Source organism: Carassius carassius, chromosome 22 (genome assembly GCF_963082965.1).
Source record: "Carassius carassius chromosome 22, fCarCar2.1, whole genome shotgun sequence".
NCBI classification, from domain to species: Eukaryota; Metazoa; Chordata; class Actinopteri; order Cypriniformes; family Cyprinidae; genus Carassius; species Carassius carassius.
Window position 1 is genome coordinate 5257261 of NC_081776.1, and position 14364 is coordinate 5271624.

At 36.5% G+C, this 14364-nt stretch overlaps 1 protein-coding gene across 1 annotated transcript in view; it reads right to left on the minus strand.

Moving 5' to 3' along the window:
- Positions 1 to 13958, minus strand: part of LOC132098765 (metallophosphoesterase domain-containing protein 1-like) — a 31806-nt gene extending 17848 nt beyond the window's left edge. Inside the window, exons 1-4 of the mRNA XM_059504932.1 lie at positions 13705 to 13958; positions 12315 to 12703; positions 11242 to 11423; positions 3018 to 3243 (exon numbers count right to left, since the gene is read on the minus strand). Coding sequence (XP_059360915.1) covers positions 3018 to 3243; positions 11242 to 11423; positions 12315 to 12481 — 575 coding nt within the window. The 5' untranslated portion in view covers positions 12482 to 12703; positions 13705 to 13958. The remainder of the gene's footprint in view (positions 1 to 3017; positions 3244 to 11241; positions 11424 to 12314; positions 12704 to 13704) is intronic.
- Between the last annotated feature and the right edge of the window lie 406 nt (positions 13959 to 14364).

Below are 14364 nucleotides of genomic sequence, written 5' to 3' on the forward strand. Positions count from 1 at the left end.
ATAGTCAGGATTTAGGAAAGAATGCAACATTCCAAGATCTCATTTAGCCGTGTGTGTGAAAAGCATGCAGATTATGAGTATAGGGAAGGGTCCAAAAACCAGATTGATTAGACTCAGATGTTCTCTTATTTGTTATTTTTCTATTTCTATTGTAGTAGAGGTATTTAATTTAGCATTTGATCTGCACGGTACAACCATCTTAGAGAGTTTAAAGCATTGCTGCTACAGCCGCAAGACTCATGCTGTTTTTTAACATCTTCTGCAATAAGCCCTGTGATAGTGTCATGTTTCAAGCTATTTGTATTTAAAAATGCATTTCAAAACCAACAAGTGGCTTTCCTGGTCGCTTTGTAAACTAGATGAGATAAGACATGATCAAAATGAAAAACAACACTTTTTTTAACTGCTTAGTTGTTGTTTTTTTTATACAAGTGTATGGCAAGATAGTGTATAAGCAGGTTTTTGTTTGTTGTATTTAAACCTCACTTTTAAAAGCTAAATAAAAAATAATTAATAAATTAATTCATTTATTTATTATAAAATAATAAAAATAATAATAATAATTCCCTACCTCTATAATAAACTTTTAAAAAACAAATCCTATAAAATAAACAAAGAAATAAATAAAATTACTATAACAATAACTGCTACTTAAAAATATTTATAACAATTATTAATTACTGATACTTTGTTATATTAAAATATATCTTTGTGATGACTTATCTTTTACATTTATTTTGTATTATGTCATTTTAATATGAAGAAATTACAATTACTAGAGACAAATCATAAAACAAATCCCTCTCTCTCTCTCTTTTTTTGGCAATATCTCCATGTGATTTAATTGCATTTACTATTTATTTATTTATTTATTTATTTTTGCAAGTTTAGAAAAAACACCAACACACACTGTTGTGCAGGCCAAAATATATATTAAAAAAATCATAACCACAATTTGCTAAATTGCACTTTGCTAAATAAATCAGAGCAGGTGCATATGGTCCTGATGCTTCTACTCAAGACCTCTGCATTTTGTTTCCTTCCGTTGCGCTGAAGTTGTTCTTGAACACAAGAATTTGTAAAAAATGACTAAACTGAGTTTGAACTGCTCTCACTGACTGCATGTAAAAATGCACTTGCACTGTTAATAAAGTACAAATATTGTACATTTAGGGTTACAAAAGATTATAACTGAGGCAGTACCGTCAAAAGGTAAACATTTGATTTACAGCTAAAGGATGTATATTAATACCAATATGCACCCTTTAGTGGTAGATAAGGCACAAAAGGAGTCCTGTACCAGTGACTAGCTTTTGTACTCCTGAAGGTTCAAATTTAACAATTTTTTTCTGACAATGCAGATAGAGTGAAAGGCAAAAAAGAACTTGATAAGAGAGAGATAAAGAGAAGTGAATTGATGTTGCTGTGGTCTCCACTAAACTTGTAGTTATATGGACAACATAAACTCAGTTCCAAAACCTACTGCCTTATAACTTCTGACTAGGAAGCTGCTTTCTAAGAGGCCATCGTAAATTAAATGAAACTTCATAAGTGATTGATTTGGAATACATTTTTCCCCAATTCATTCTTGGATTATCATGTTTCTTAATTCCTTCTGAGATTGTTTCCTCTGTGAAGGATACATGCAATTATGAAAATCTGGCCAAAACAAGGTACCAAATATGTTTCCTACCATTTGGAATAACACTGACACTTAATACATTTTAAAATACCGTCTCAATAGAAAACTTTAGCAACAGAGCAGCAGATGAAGAAGCCAAAAAGATAGAAATGAAATGATAAGAAGATTGACAACTCTACTGAGCGATGCAGCCCTGCAAAGATCACAAGCAGCCATCGCCCGCAGCAATGCAGGACTCGGCCCATAAATCCAGCGACTTAAAACCTCCATGGAGATGAGTTTTGCCCCAGAAATGAATGTAGCACCTACAAAGAGGGAGATGAAGCTCACAGACACACTTTCTGTCTGTCTTCCCCTGTGGTGGAATGCTATTACCAGATCTCAGTGGTTTTATTAGGTCCGCATGGTGTAAACACACACACACACAAGCATGCTGGCACGAGATGAGGATTTCTGTCAGGACATATCGGAGTGGATTAGTACTAGATGATTTTAATCTAGCTCACGAGTTCATGACTGTTGTAAACACCATCAGCTTGACAAGCCACACACTCACACACACACAAAAATGCATATTTATCAACTCTGATGTTATAAGGGCTTACTGTAATATTTGCAGAAGCCGTCTGTAAGTGAACACACCTTAGATGGGCCACACACACACACACACAAATATATCATAATATAAATAAATATATTAGAAATAATAATAATAATAGTAGTAGGAGGAGGAGCAGTAGTATTAACAAGTAATTATTGAAACTTATAAACTAATAATAATTCTTAGTTTTATTATAATAATTATTATTATTATCTTTAGAATTATTATTGAAATATCTATTTCTGATTAATTATCTTTCACATTTATTGCTTTTAATATAAACATATTAAACCCAGAATTACTAGAGACACCTTTTAGTTATAAAAGAAAACATAATTTAGCCCCTTTACGGATTTGTTTTTCATTTTAGCGACACCTCCATGTGGTTTCATTGTGTTTTACTATTCTCGTAAGGACGTTTTTGCTCCTACAAGTTTAGAAAATGCACCCACAGACGCTGTTGTGCAAGCAAATTCATTAAAAAAAAAAAAAACAATTACCTGGCATGCAGTTACAATACATCTGTGATTATACATAGAACTCAGGGCCTACAAGTCACACAAACACACTTATTCACACACACTGGCACAGAGGTAAACTGCAGGACATGTAGGGTTGGCAAAAGAAGTTTTAACAAGAGAAATAGACAGAATGAGGGAAGAAGGAGCAAAAAATGAGGTAGACTTGAGGGGGAAGGGACAACACAACAACATATGGTGACAAACACAGTGACAGAAAGACTTGAGAAAGCGCGCTTGTGAGAGAGAGACTCACCACGGTGAGCCGTAGATGCGGAAGCCCCTGACGGTAACATCAGAGTCCTGCAGGTAGATGCAGTTGGTGAGCAGGGACTGAACGTTCTCATAGTTCTCCGGCTTGAGTTTGGAGGCCGAAGGAAAGTAGTAGAAATCCTGCTTTATCAGGTCCGCCATAAACTCCTGATCAAACGTCAGCTCGTGATTCCCGGCTATAACGATTTTTATCTCGTATGGCAGAGTGCCTGAGGAAAGAGAAAACAGCCATCACGAAGAAGTGCCTTCATTAAATGAGTATCATTATTTATGTTTTTATTCATCATTAATTCATGCAATGTTTCCAGGTTAAGTAAATGCAACACTTTTTACTAACAAATTTCTAGAGCTTTCCAAGTCATTTGTGGTTACAATATAAGGACTTTTATGAATCATTTAATAGACAATGCACTCAAAAAAGCTATTTCTATCTGATCTGACTTAAGAATAACTAGAAAAATCTATATCGCTATAGCTCTCACCATGACTTTATAGACTTTATATGGTTCAAACATGCAAAAGTGTTAAACAGAGCTTAGAGACACTACTATTTTATTGGTAGCTAAAATCATAATCAAATTAACCAAAATATTTCATAATTGAACACATTTGAATTGCAGGTGGATGAATACTGTGGAATTCTTGGCTGCTTTCTGCAGGCAAAGACACTGAGTGGGCCTGCCAATAAGGTGGGCTACACCATTCTCCTTGAGGTATTAAGCTGGTTGATATGGGTATTTTTGTGTTTTTCAGCTTGTAATAAATCAGATATTGATGCAGAACTCTTATGAAAAAAACTAGTTTTTTGCTTTTCTCTGGAACAATGGAAATTAATGTAGCACTTCATAATTCTGACATCAATAAAAGCACAAATATTATTACTCCCCATTCCGTCTCTGTCTCCATTTTTCACGGTTCTATAAAATTTTCACCGCACCGGGGAGCGAACCTGTCCACGCCTGACAAACACAAAGACAGTCTGTCCCCACAAATCTCCTCTCTCCAAATCACTCTCCCCACAGCCCTGCCGATCTGAGGCGAAATTACGGCAAACATCTGGAAATGTTCCCTTTATTTGAAAAGTGTCATAAAAGAGATGAGACACGTCAGAAAGTGTAAGGCTTGAGGTGTGACGGAGAGTTCAGTCAGCTTGTGTTTTGGCAAATACGCAGCCAAGCGAGTCCTTGAAAAGCAGCAATTAAATTGTGGGCGGGAAGGATGTGGGGGGTGCTGGTTTTGAGGACCTACAAAAAAAAAAAAAAAATGACAGTGCACACACACACACACATATGTTCAAAATGTGTGACTTAACAGCAATTTGTCTGACACTTAACACATGCACAATACTCCATGGCACCTCTAAAAATCTGCAGCCATAAGCACAATTTTACCATCGCTGAGAGATGAATGTAAAAGTAAGACCTGGACAAAATTTGAGAGTTTTATGTGTGTGTGCCAGATGCTTCACAAAGATCAGCACAGGAGTTTTGGAGATTTAAAGCCTCCTTCCAGAGGCAAAGCTCTGATATCTTTTATGGTTGCTCAACATTTTTGTAATACACGTAATAAAGAACTACCTTCCAGCTCAATCGTTTGCTTTACCATGATATGATTTGATTTCCAAGCAGATTTAAGAGAGTTCATATCTTCTAAATCTAATGAATGTCAAATCCATAATTCAACATCAATTTCTCAGACAGCTGTCAATACACCCTCTATATTGCACAGCTCTATGGAATACTCCAGTCTGATTTTGTTGTACCAGGCAACAGATTTCTTCACATTTCTTGTAATTGCTATGCAGTCTGTTTCTGCTCGTATAATAGATATTATCTAAATATCTATGTAAAAAGTTGTAGAACAATGAACAATGTACAGTTAGCTGTTCATTATCACAAAATAAATCCCAGATCCCTCTGCTTCACTTCAGGGTCCTGATCACCCTGTCAACTATATACTGTCATTTACCTCAATGGTTCTCAACTGGTCTTTGTATTCAAACTGATTTAGCATACAAAACTAAAATGTTAAAAAATATATATATATATAAAAAAAATACAGTAGTGGCAAAACACCATATTGCTCAATTAGATGCACAGCCTGTCAAGATACAGGGATGGGATTTTAAAAAATCGATAAGTCTGTTTATTTAACTATCCTAATTATGCAACATTTTATGTTTAGTTGCTTTGTAATGTTTTAATTTAGCATTTTTTTCCCTGCCATCCACAACCCTGTTTTTTGAGATCACGACTCACCAGATCTCCTTCTGCTCATCTAAATTCTCACCACATAAAGGCATTTGCAAACGTGCGTTCTCACATCCAAAAAAAGATAACTATTCCGTATTGTGTTTATGTTGTGCAACATCGGTTTCACATACATGTGTAGGCACTGCAAAAGTGTGAAAATCTCCCCGTGCATATGTTCATCTCCGTATACTCATTGCCTTTCTTTTCTCTCCTTCTTGCGTTCCCTTTTCTCTCATATAGATTCCACAAATGGCCAGACTACTTCAAAGGCAGAATTACAGAGAGAATCACCATTTAACAATGGAGTCATTCTCTAAAAAAACACAAAGCAAAAAAAAAAAAAAAAAAGTCTTTGGAAGCAATCAATCACACAAATACAAAATGCCAGCAAGAAGGAGGATGGAGAAGACGAGCCCAAAGCTTTTGTGATGAGAAGGAGCGGGGAAACGGGAAAGAAAAAAGCATGCCGATTTCAGCCCAAAACGCTAAATCCGGACATTTTTGCTGCTTGTTGTTATTAGTTTCTATCTTCTTGGGCCCTTTGTCTTTGATTTCAAAAGCACTTTCAAGGCAGCAATAGCTTTAATTTCACTGTGAATCTGACAGACAGCTTCTGTTCTTTTCACTTCAAAAAGAGAGCAATTAAAGTGGATGAATGCAGGCCCGTGCACGTTCACACAGACACATACATGCAGCGAGAATAGCATGTTCAACAACTCACACATACACAAGCACTTGTCATACAAAACGTCTCACTCTTAAACATGTCTTGTGAGCTGCATATTGACATATTTGTGTGTATGTGTGGACCATTAGAATCAGGGTTTTAGGTGTATAAGCCCAGAGGAAGTGTCCAGATTTGAGTGCTATTGTCATTTCTGTTCTAGTGGGTGGTCTTTGGACTTTGATGGAGCAAATCCTCCAACCTCCAAAATTCAGAGCTCATTCAAGAGGATTAGGGCGCTGTCTCCCGCTGTGTGTGTGATGCAGACATTGTGTGAGACATTTGCCACCTACGTGATACAGTATGTGCACTTTCTTGTAAGTTGGCTGACTGAGAAAATATAAGCCAACGGCATAGCTGTAGATTTAACACACATGCCACAAATTAAATTTAATCATGGCATATTGTGAAATATAAATGGAAAACCACAGATATTGAGAGTACATGATATTAAAAGATTTTGTCAAGTTTAGGCAAATAATAATAATAATAAAAAAAAAAAAACTTCTGTTTAAACCTGTCATGTTGCATTTGCAGTGTATGCACTGTTGATAAATTATTTATGTCACTACAATACATTAAAAAATGAAAAACTGAAAATACCTGCCTCTCTTTTCTGTTTCACAGCGTTCAGCTGAAGAATTTTTTTCTTAATTTCTTTAACTGAAACTTCCGATACATACATCAAGTGTAGATGATGGTAGATTTTTTTTTAAAGAATTCCCCTTTGTATTTAGAGAATTTGGGGTACAAATATGCATATTTTTTACAAACTTTTTTGCCCCCAAATGAAATTTTTCCATGACCATTTCAACCCACTTTAGGAGCCTTTTTAACCATTAACAGGCTGTTTTTTTCCCCATGCTTTTAAAGTATCCATATAAACGCCCTCTTCACATGTAAAATGGGCAGCAATGCTATAATGTGTGAGCTGTGGGTTGTTGGTCTAGTCTAAAATAGTTTGCAGCATCCCATACTTCAATAACAGCTACTTTGCAAAGTCTTGATTACATTGCAACAGATTCATAAAACAATCTGAGTTGGGCCAAGTGTAAAGTTCAAACGTGTGTGGCCACTGAAGTTAAGGAAGCACAGAAAATATCAGTTTTTTTTTTTTTTGGACAGAGCATCATATGCTTTTATTTAAAAACTAAGATCAAGGAAGATTTGATTTTGCATGATATGACTCTAATGCAGATTTCTGACATTTGATTTATTTGATACATACTTCTCACTTGTTTCAACCCTTCGGTTCACCCTCTTCCCTCTTTTCAGATCTTTTTTTTAGTCCATAATCCCGGCTCAACAGAAAACAGTGACGCTTTGAAGAAGTGGAGAGAAGAATATTTCTGCCAACATGCACAAACACATAAACAGTGTAGGTGTTCTTTGTGTTTCTTCATGTGCCCATGTGAAATGTAAACATACAGTATTACGAGAGGAACACACAGACACACACAGCATCCACCCATGGATAAGAATTCATTCTCAAACACAAACTCACACACAGGTGGCAGGGCACAAGGTGAGAACATAGACTAAATCTCTACATAATACTGCATGTCTAGATATAGTTGTACAAAACAACAGATAGAGAATTGAAATGATGGTAACATTTTCTCATTATGTACTCAGCTTTTCCTCTCCAGAATGTTTTTACTTTCTGAAAAATGCATTTCTCTTTTCTTGTTTGTACATTAGAAAATTTCAGTTTACTCCTAATCATACTACAAAATATCTAAAGCATGAGTTGTATGGGCTGCATTTGTAGAGCTTTTGTTTCCATTTTAGATCCTGACAGATCATATATGAATCGTTCATTTAATGGAAAAGAGAAATTCATTTTTAAAAATGTCTCCTTTTGGTTTCCATTGAAAAATAAAAGCATACAATTAAATAATATAGGCTATCTATTCATATTATTACTTTTTAAATTAATATTCCATGTATAATCTGCATCAATCTTCTTTAATTTGCAAGAAAAGCATTTATGAAAAAGTTTTAAAATGTTACAGTACTAAACTAATAATATGCCATAAACACAAAGATCCATAGACACAAATTATTCAACCGCAAAACTACACAAAGATTTAATGTGAGGAGTGTCAAGCTTTCTCGTTTATAATCCATAGCTAAACCTTCAGCTAAGTAAACCCATGGCAGGGTGAAAAAAAACGGGAAAAAAAGAGCTGTTGAGCTTGAAAGGAGAAAAAGAGAGAGCACATTAAAGTTTCATGATGGTTTTCTCTCCAGATACAGACCAGAGAAGGGAGAATGGAGGGAAAACTCCAAAGTTGAGAGGAGAGAGAGGAAAAAGAAATGGAGTTAGAAAGGTGTAAACTTTTTTCCCAAGATTCTTCCACCCCACACACATCTCACATAGCCCACGCAGCTGTCACATCACCATTGGGCTAATCTATTATTCATAATGTGGACAGGACAAAACAAAATGGGAGAACTACTGAACCTTCCTGACCTGAGAGAAAGAGAAGCATAGGCTATTATCTATTTCAACCTGCTTCTCTAACCCTGGTCTGCACATAATGACTTAGAAAAAAGTGTAGGAGAAACAGTGCAAAAACAGATTCACACTCAAAAATTCAGCCTTGGCTATGCGCAAATTGTCTTAAACGTACAGAAAACAACAGTGAAAAACCTTCAAGAGCTCAAACAAGCAAACTTCATCTCAAATTGGACTGGACTTCTACTAGAGTCTGCACTGACATAACATAAAATAACTATTGATTGTGTTCTTCAGCAAAACACCCAGCCAGTACAGCACATTTCAGCCATGTCTATGATCTCCAGAAAGGTTGTAGTAACACTTGTGATTACTGGGAATTCATGTCAGATATATCCTTTACACAGTTCTTGAAAGAGCCAAGAAATGATCCTGAAGCATGCTCTTCGGTCAGTGTAAGCCCGAAGGTTACAAAGGGAAGATACCAACACGGTTTCTCCCGCTAGTACAGTTGTTCAGCAGGCAAATGATTTAAGACTGATAAACATACACGGAGACCTGTGAAGATACAGATTTGCTTAAAATCACACAGCTTTAACTGCGCTCCAACACTTCTGCTAAACATTCGTATATTAGCATTGTTATTTCATGAACATCTGTACTTCCTAATGGTTTCTTCGTTCTAATTCAAATTAACTGCTTGGGCAGACAAACCGGCAAATGAGACAATGCTGTAATCATTTCTCACATGAGTGAAAAAATAGTATTTTTGTCATCTAGTCAAAAGACAAAAAAGCTCTTTTCACAAAGAGTAAAAAATTTAAAAAGTACATTATGTAAAAAGGTATTAAATGGGCAATAATAGCTCAGAATGGACATCTACAGTTCACAAGTGTGGTCAAATGGTCAAAAGACTGCAACAATAATATTATCATGAGTGATGTAAATCTTACCGACCAAACTTTTGAACAATAGTGTCAATTAATAAATCGAATTATTTATATGATTTGTTTTAAATGCGGAAAGCCTATAAATGAAGATAAAGAAACCACATTATTACAGCAGATTAGTCAATTATTACATAGACATTACAAAAAGTGGCTTTAGAAGACAACCAATTATGTATTTCCATATCACTGATCATAACTCTATCAGTCTAGTCCACAGCAATCCATTTTTCTATGTTTTTGTGTATCTAAACACACACAAGACAGACATCTTTGATTGCTGTGACACATCTTACTGTTTATTCCCAGTATCTCACACCATGAGCACCATTTTATTATAGCTTTCCAGATGCTAAAACACAAAATATAGTAACAACTATAACACATAACACAAGTTTTCTGAGCTATTATACAAATCTCTGTTATACCTGATAACTAGAGTTTGGATCCACATTATTCACAATAAAAATAAATAAACAAATTCATGCACTGCCAGACCTCCTCTGAGTTGCTTTTATACACTGTGCATTGTCATTCACCATCACTACTTTGAGGTCTAAGGTGATGCTCCATTATTAAAGTTCCCAAACTGGCTGAAATATTAAAGGTCTCGAAGAGCCCAGAGAAAACAAAAAACAAAACAAGAGGAAACAGATTTTGCAAAAACATCAACGTTGAAGCAAAAAGGAAAAAAATATATATGACTGACAAGGAAAAGGGCCATGAGACTAGGTTAGAGTTAAGAGCATCACCATATGAGGAAGTCCATGTGAGACTGTGTGTGCGTGTGTATTTGCACACACTTTAAAGTATTGTGAGGTAAAAAGTAAATCATATCTCTGAGGATTGTTGCTGGATAAAGAAAGGAGTGAAAGCATGTGTGCTGCGAGTTCTCTCAGATACACAGGAGCAAAGATACAGAGACGAGAAAAAGAACCACGTTATAAATATTTATACAGAGACAAAACGCGAGAACAAATGCGAGAACTTCCTTTTTGGCACAGGGACAGCGTGCCTGAAAGAAAGAGAGAGACAGGAAAGCGGAGAATCAATAGCGGGAAAGAAGCTGAGACACACGAGCGGGAGTCGTAATCTTACTGGTATCTCCTGCACCCCGCTGACTAACCTTCATACATCCATCCAGATCTCCTGCTTTCTATTCCCTCTCCTGAAACACCACCAGTCATCCTTCTGAGTCTCTTTATTTATTACAGATCCATTCTTACTTTTTTTGGAGACGTGTACAGAGAAGTTATAAATAAAAAAAGGTATCATGACAATGACCTCTACATGCTTCTAATGGTCTATAAGATAAACATCTTAAACCTCCATATTCTCCTTGTGATAAAATGACTTTAGAGGCTTTTGCATTCAAAAGTATTTTATCAAAGGCTGTTTATTCATTGAGATGCAATAATATCTAATGTAGCTGACATCACAAAGCTATGAATGTTCAGAATGAGCTGTTCTGCATCTGAGTTACAATGAATAGTATTTTTGGACTGGTACTGGTTTTCATAGTACACAAACTAGGCTTCTGCAGATCATTCACAGATCTTCACACATCCCACATACGGTATTGCATGTTCACTTACTTTGGCTAATCTGAATATGCTTTTTTGCTAAGAATAAGACTGCAGCTCTCTGAGCTCCATTTAATATATTTTATCATATTTAAAGCCACAAAATCAGTGCAGAAAAATTATTTAAAGAGTATGCAGATTTAGTCAGAGATCCCATAAACGTATTGTGTAAAATTTTTTATCTGATTTTATCTTAAGTTGCTGACAAACGGTTTCTTAAAGAAGAGAAAAAAACCTCACCAAGCCAGTCGTTAAACTTCTTGACTTCGCTGGGCAGGCCGAGCTCTGTGAAGTCTCCAGTGTGCAGTAAGACGTCACCGTACGGCATCTGAATAGTGTCAGTGCGCGAGTGTGTGTCGGAGATACAGACAAACCGCGTGTAGCCCGGGGGCTTGGGGCTGTCGTGGGGTAACGGATCTACCCTGTGGAAAGATAGAGGGAGAGAGAGAGGTGTGGCAATACATAAGGTTATAAATCGTTCCCTCATGGCTTCACGGTTGTATTTGAAGAAACGTGTCTCTGAGGAACATAGCAGAGTTTTGAATAAGAATGGCCCACTTTAAAGCATCTCCTTCTCAGTCGACCACACAGACTCTACCTACAACACACACGCAGACATTCATACACATTTGCAGATATATAGTTGTGACCTGTTTTCCTTTGTAAATTAGTATGAATAAATATAACTTAAGGAAACAATGAAAAAAATCCACTCATGGACAACAGCATGTGCAAAACCACACATATTTTCAAAAGCAATTAACTAGTTAGTTTCTGGAATGATTGATCAAGTCAGGTCACGTTTATTAATATAGCACTTTACACAATATAAATGCAAAAGAAACAATAATGCAAATTTCTTCAAATATGAGACAAATTCAAATCATGTTGTAAAGCAGCTCTATAAAAGACAACAGTGGCATTATTCCCCTAGTCATTAGTCAAACAAAAAAGCTCTCTTCAAGAAACCCACAATTATTAAAAATCTCCAGTTCTCAATTGGGTGATTTCAAAGAGAGTTTTCGGTATTTTAAAAACACAACACGTAAACACAACACGTAAACACAATGCTTTTATTCTTAAAAAAATGCATAATTTTTAAAGCAGCATGTCCATCTAAATATCCATGGCTGTGGCAGCGGTGCTTTAAAGGTGTTAAACATCCCAGTGAGAGAAGTTTAACATGCTAACTGACAGCTAAAGCAAAGCATGTTGTCAGAAAGCAAATTAAAGTGCTGCTGCTTATAATCTAAATAAAGACACTTTTTGGACTAGCTGACCATAGAGTCCCATACCAAATGTGAGTTTCTTACATGTGGACGTGGGGTGGCTGGAAGCGACCCTGGTTGATGTTGTAGAAGGTGAAGGCTTGAGTCGGGTTGGAGCTGTATTCGTCCACCTCTACAACTCCTCTTCCTCCTCTCTGCGACTGTTGCTGCTGTCGTCGGGCTGCCATGATTTCGGAAAGTGTGAAAGCCATGGCAACACACACAAACACTATGACTTTCTCTCTCACACACGCACTTGTCTGCGGTGCTCAGTTAAAGGGTTTCCACTTTAGCTGGGCTCAGGTGGTTTAGTGCAAGTCTTTGGGACGGTCCAGGACCGTATTCAGTGGTTGGCCCACCGTACAGATCCGCTGCTGGGATAGTGAGCCTGCATGCTTCCCCTCAATCACAATACACCAGTGGCCACAATACACCTGAGAAAAAAAAGGCATGAGAAACAAGATAAAGGGAGGTTTGAGCGGTGACAGCGGCATATTATCAAAACCCACATTCAGATATGTGGTCGATGGCAGTATGTCCCACTCTCCTGTGTGTTAGCTCCGAGATCTTACACAAAGCCATGGTAACCATTCTGCCATAATTTCCATTTCTAGCAAAAGAATTCCCTGCACTTTTAAGATGTCAAAAAAAAAAAGATGCGACACAACAGAGACAATTGTCTGGGGGGGAAAAGAGGACACAAAAGCCCTCTGAAAGAAAGGGGAGCAAAAATTTTATTTTTCTAACTGAAATAACAAGGAGGGGAGAAGCTGAAAGCATTCTACTCCACTCCTTGAGAAAAACATGAGTGCTCAAACCATTAAGAAACCTAAAACATCGTGAGATATGTAGAATAAAAGGAATAACAAGTCATAAAGATAGATGATGACTAATCAAACTAAGTAAAACTATGTGGTACAAAAGCTTTGAATGATGATCAAATGAAAACTAAACAAAAATATCATAATTTACTTTTACAAAAAGCGTGGTGGTGGTACCACAGTAAACATATACACTTAAAGTAACTACATATACTACATGCTACATGTTAAAAACATGATTCTAATGATATCATGTACAAAAATTAACACCGACATACTTGTAACGATTTCTGTTAGTGTAACATTGCTCACAAAAGAGCTCTAAATTAACTAAATAAATATTAGCTTTTTACTGAGTCTAATTTTACAATGTGTGCTTTGCCATATAAACATTGTAATCCATTTGATAACAAGAAATAAAAGCAACACAGAATATCAATGCCAAAAAAATAATCACGCCTGTTTAACAAGCGTTCAGGAATTGACTGTATCTATGGCAACCGTATCCGCTTTCCAAACAGACGAGCATCGTTTATAAAAGCGCACCCTTAAATAAATATTCATGCATATTCAAAACTATGCAGTGCTGATCTACATACTAGAAATATACTTACCTATTCAAACTCAAGCGTCTGACGCCGACACGTTTTCTGGAACGCGCTTGGTAAAGACGCCTTATAAATAAACGGCAAGAGCGTGAAAACGCAGCGGGTCCGGTTCGCAGAGGCTCCCGCTGGTTTGTTTGAACTGAAGTCTCGTGGTGCCCCGGTATGTGTGTGTGTCTCTCGGTCGGAGACACTCCCCCTTCGCGCTGCTCTGTATCTTTCTCTCCTCCTCTTGCGAATCTTACTATGGCCAAGAGCTTTTAGTCATGTTTGTTGATAGATAGTTTTGTTGTTCACAGAAAAATAATCCAAATAATTTTTCACCGTTGATAATAATCAATTATAATTTCGCCAAATCATGTGTTAGCTACTTTTATTCACATTTAAAAATACGCTTGGACGTTTTATATCGTTGTATACAACATTAAACGACGGTTTTAGCACTCAAACACAAATGTTCCAAAGCGGAATCAGAATCAACGTCTCTCTTTCAACCAATCAGTTAGTTAGGCATCTACTGTATAAACGTCACGTACGTAATTAATATTCATGAGCCTTTCCCGTAGTTGGATTTGTTAATTCGCTCGGGAATGGATTGATGGATGTCTATATATCTGTATTAATATATATCTATAATTTACATCAATATCTGTGCTAACCAAGGATTCA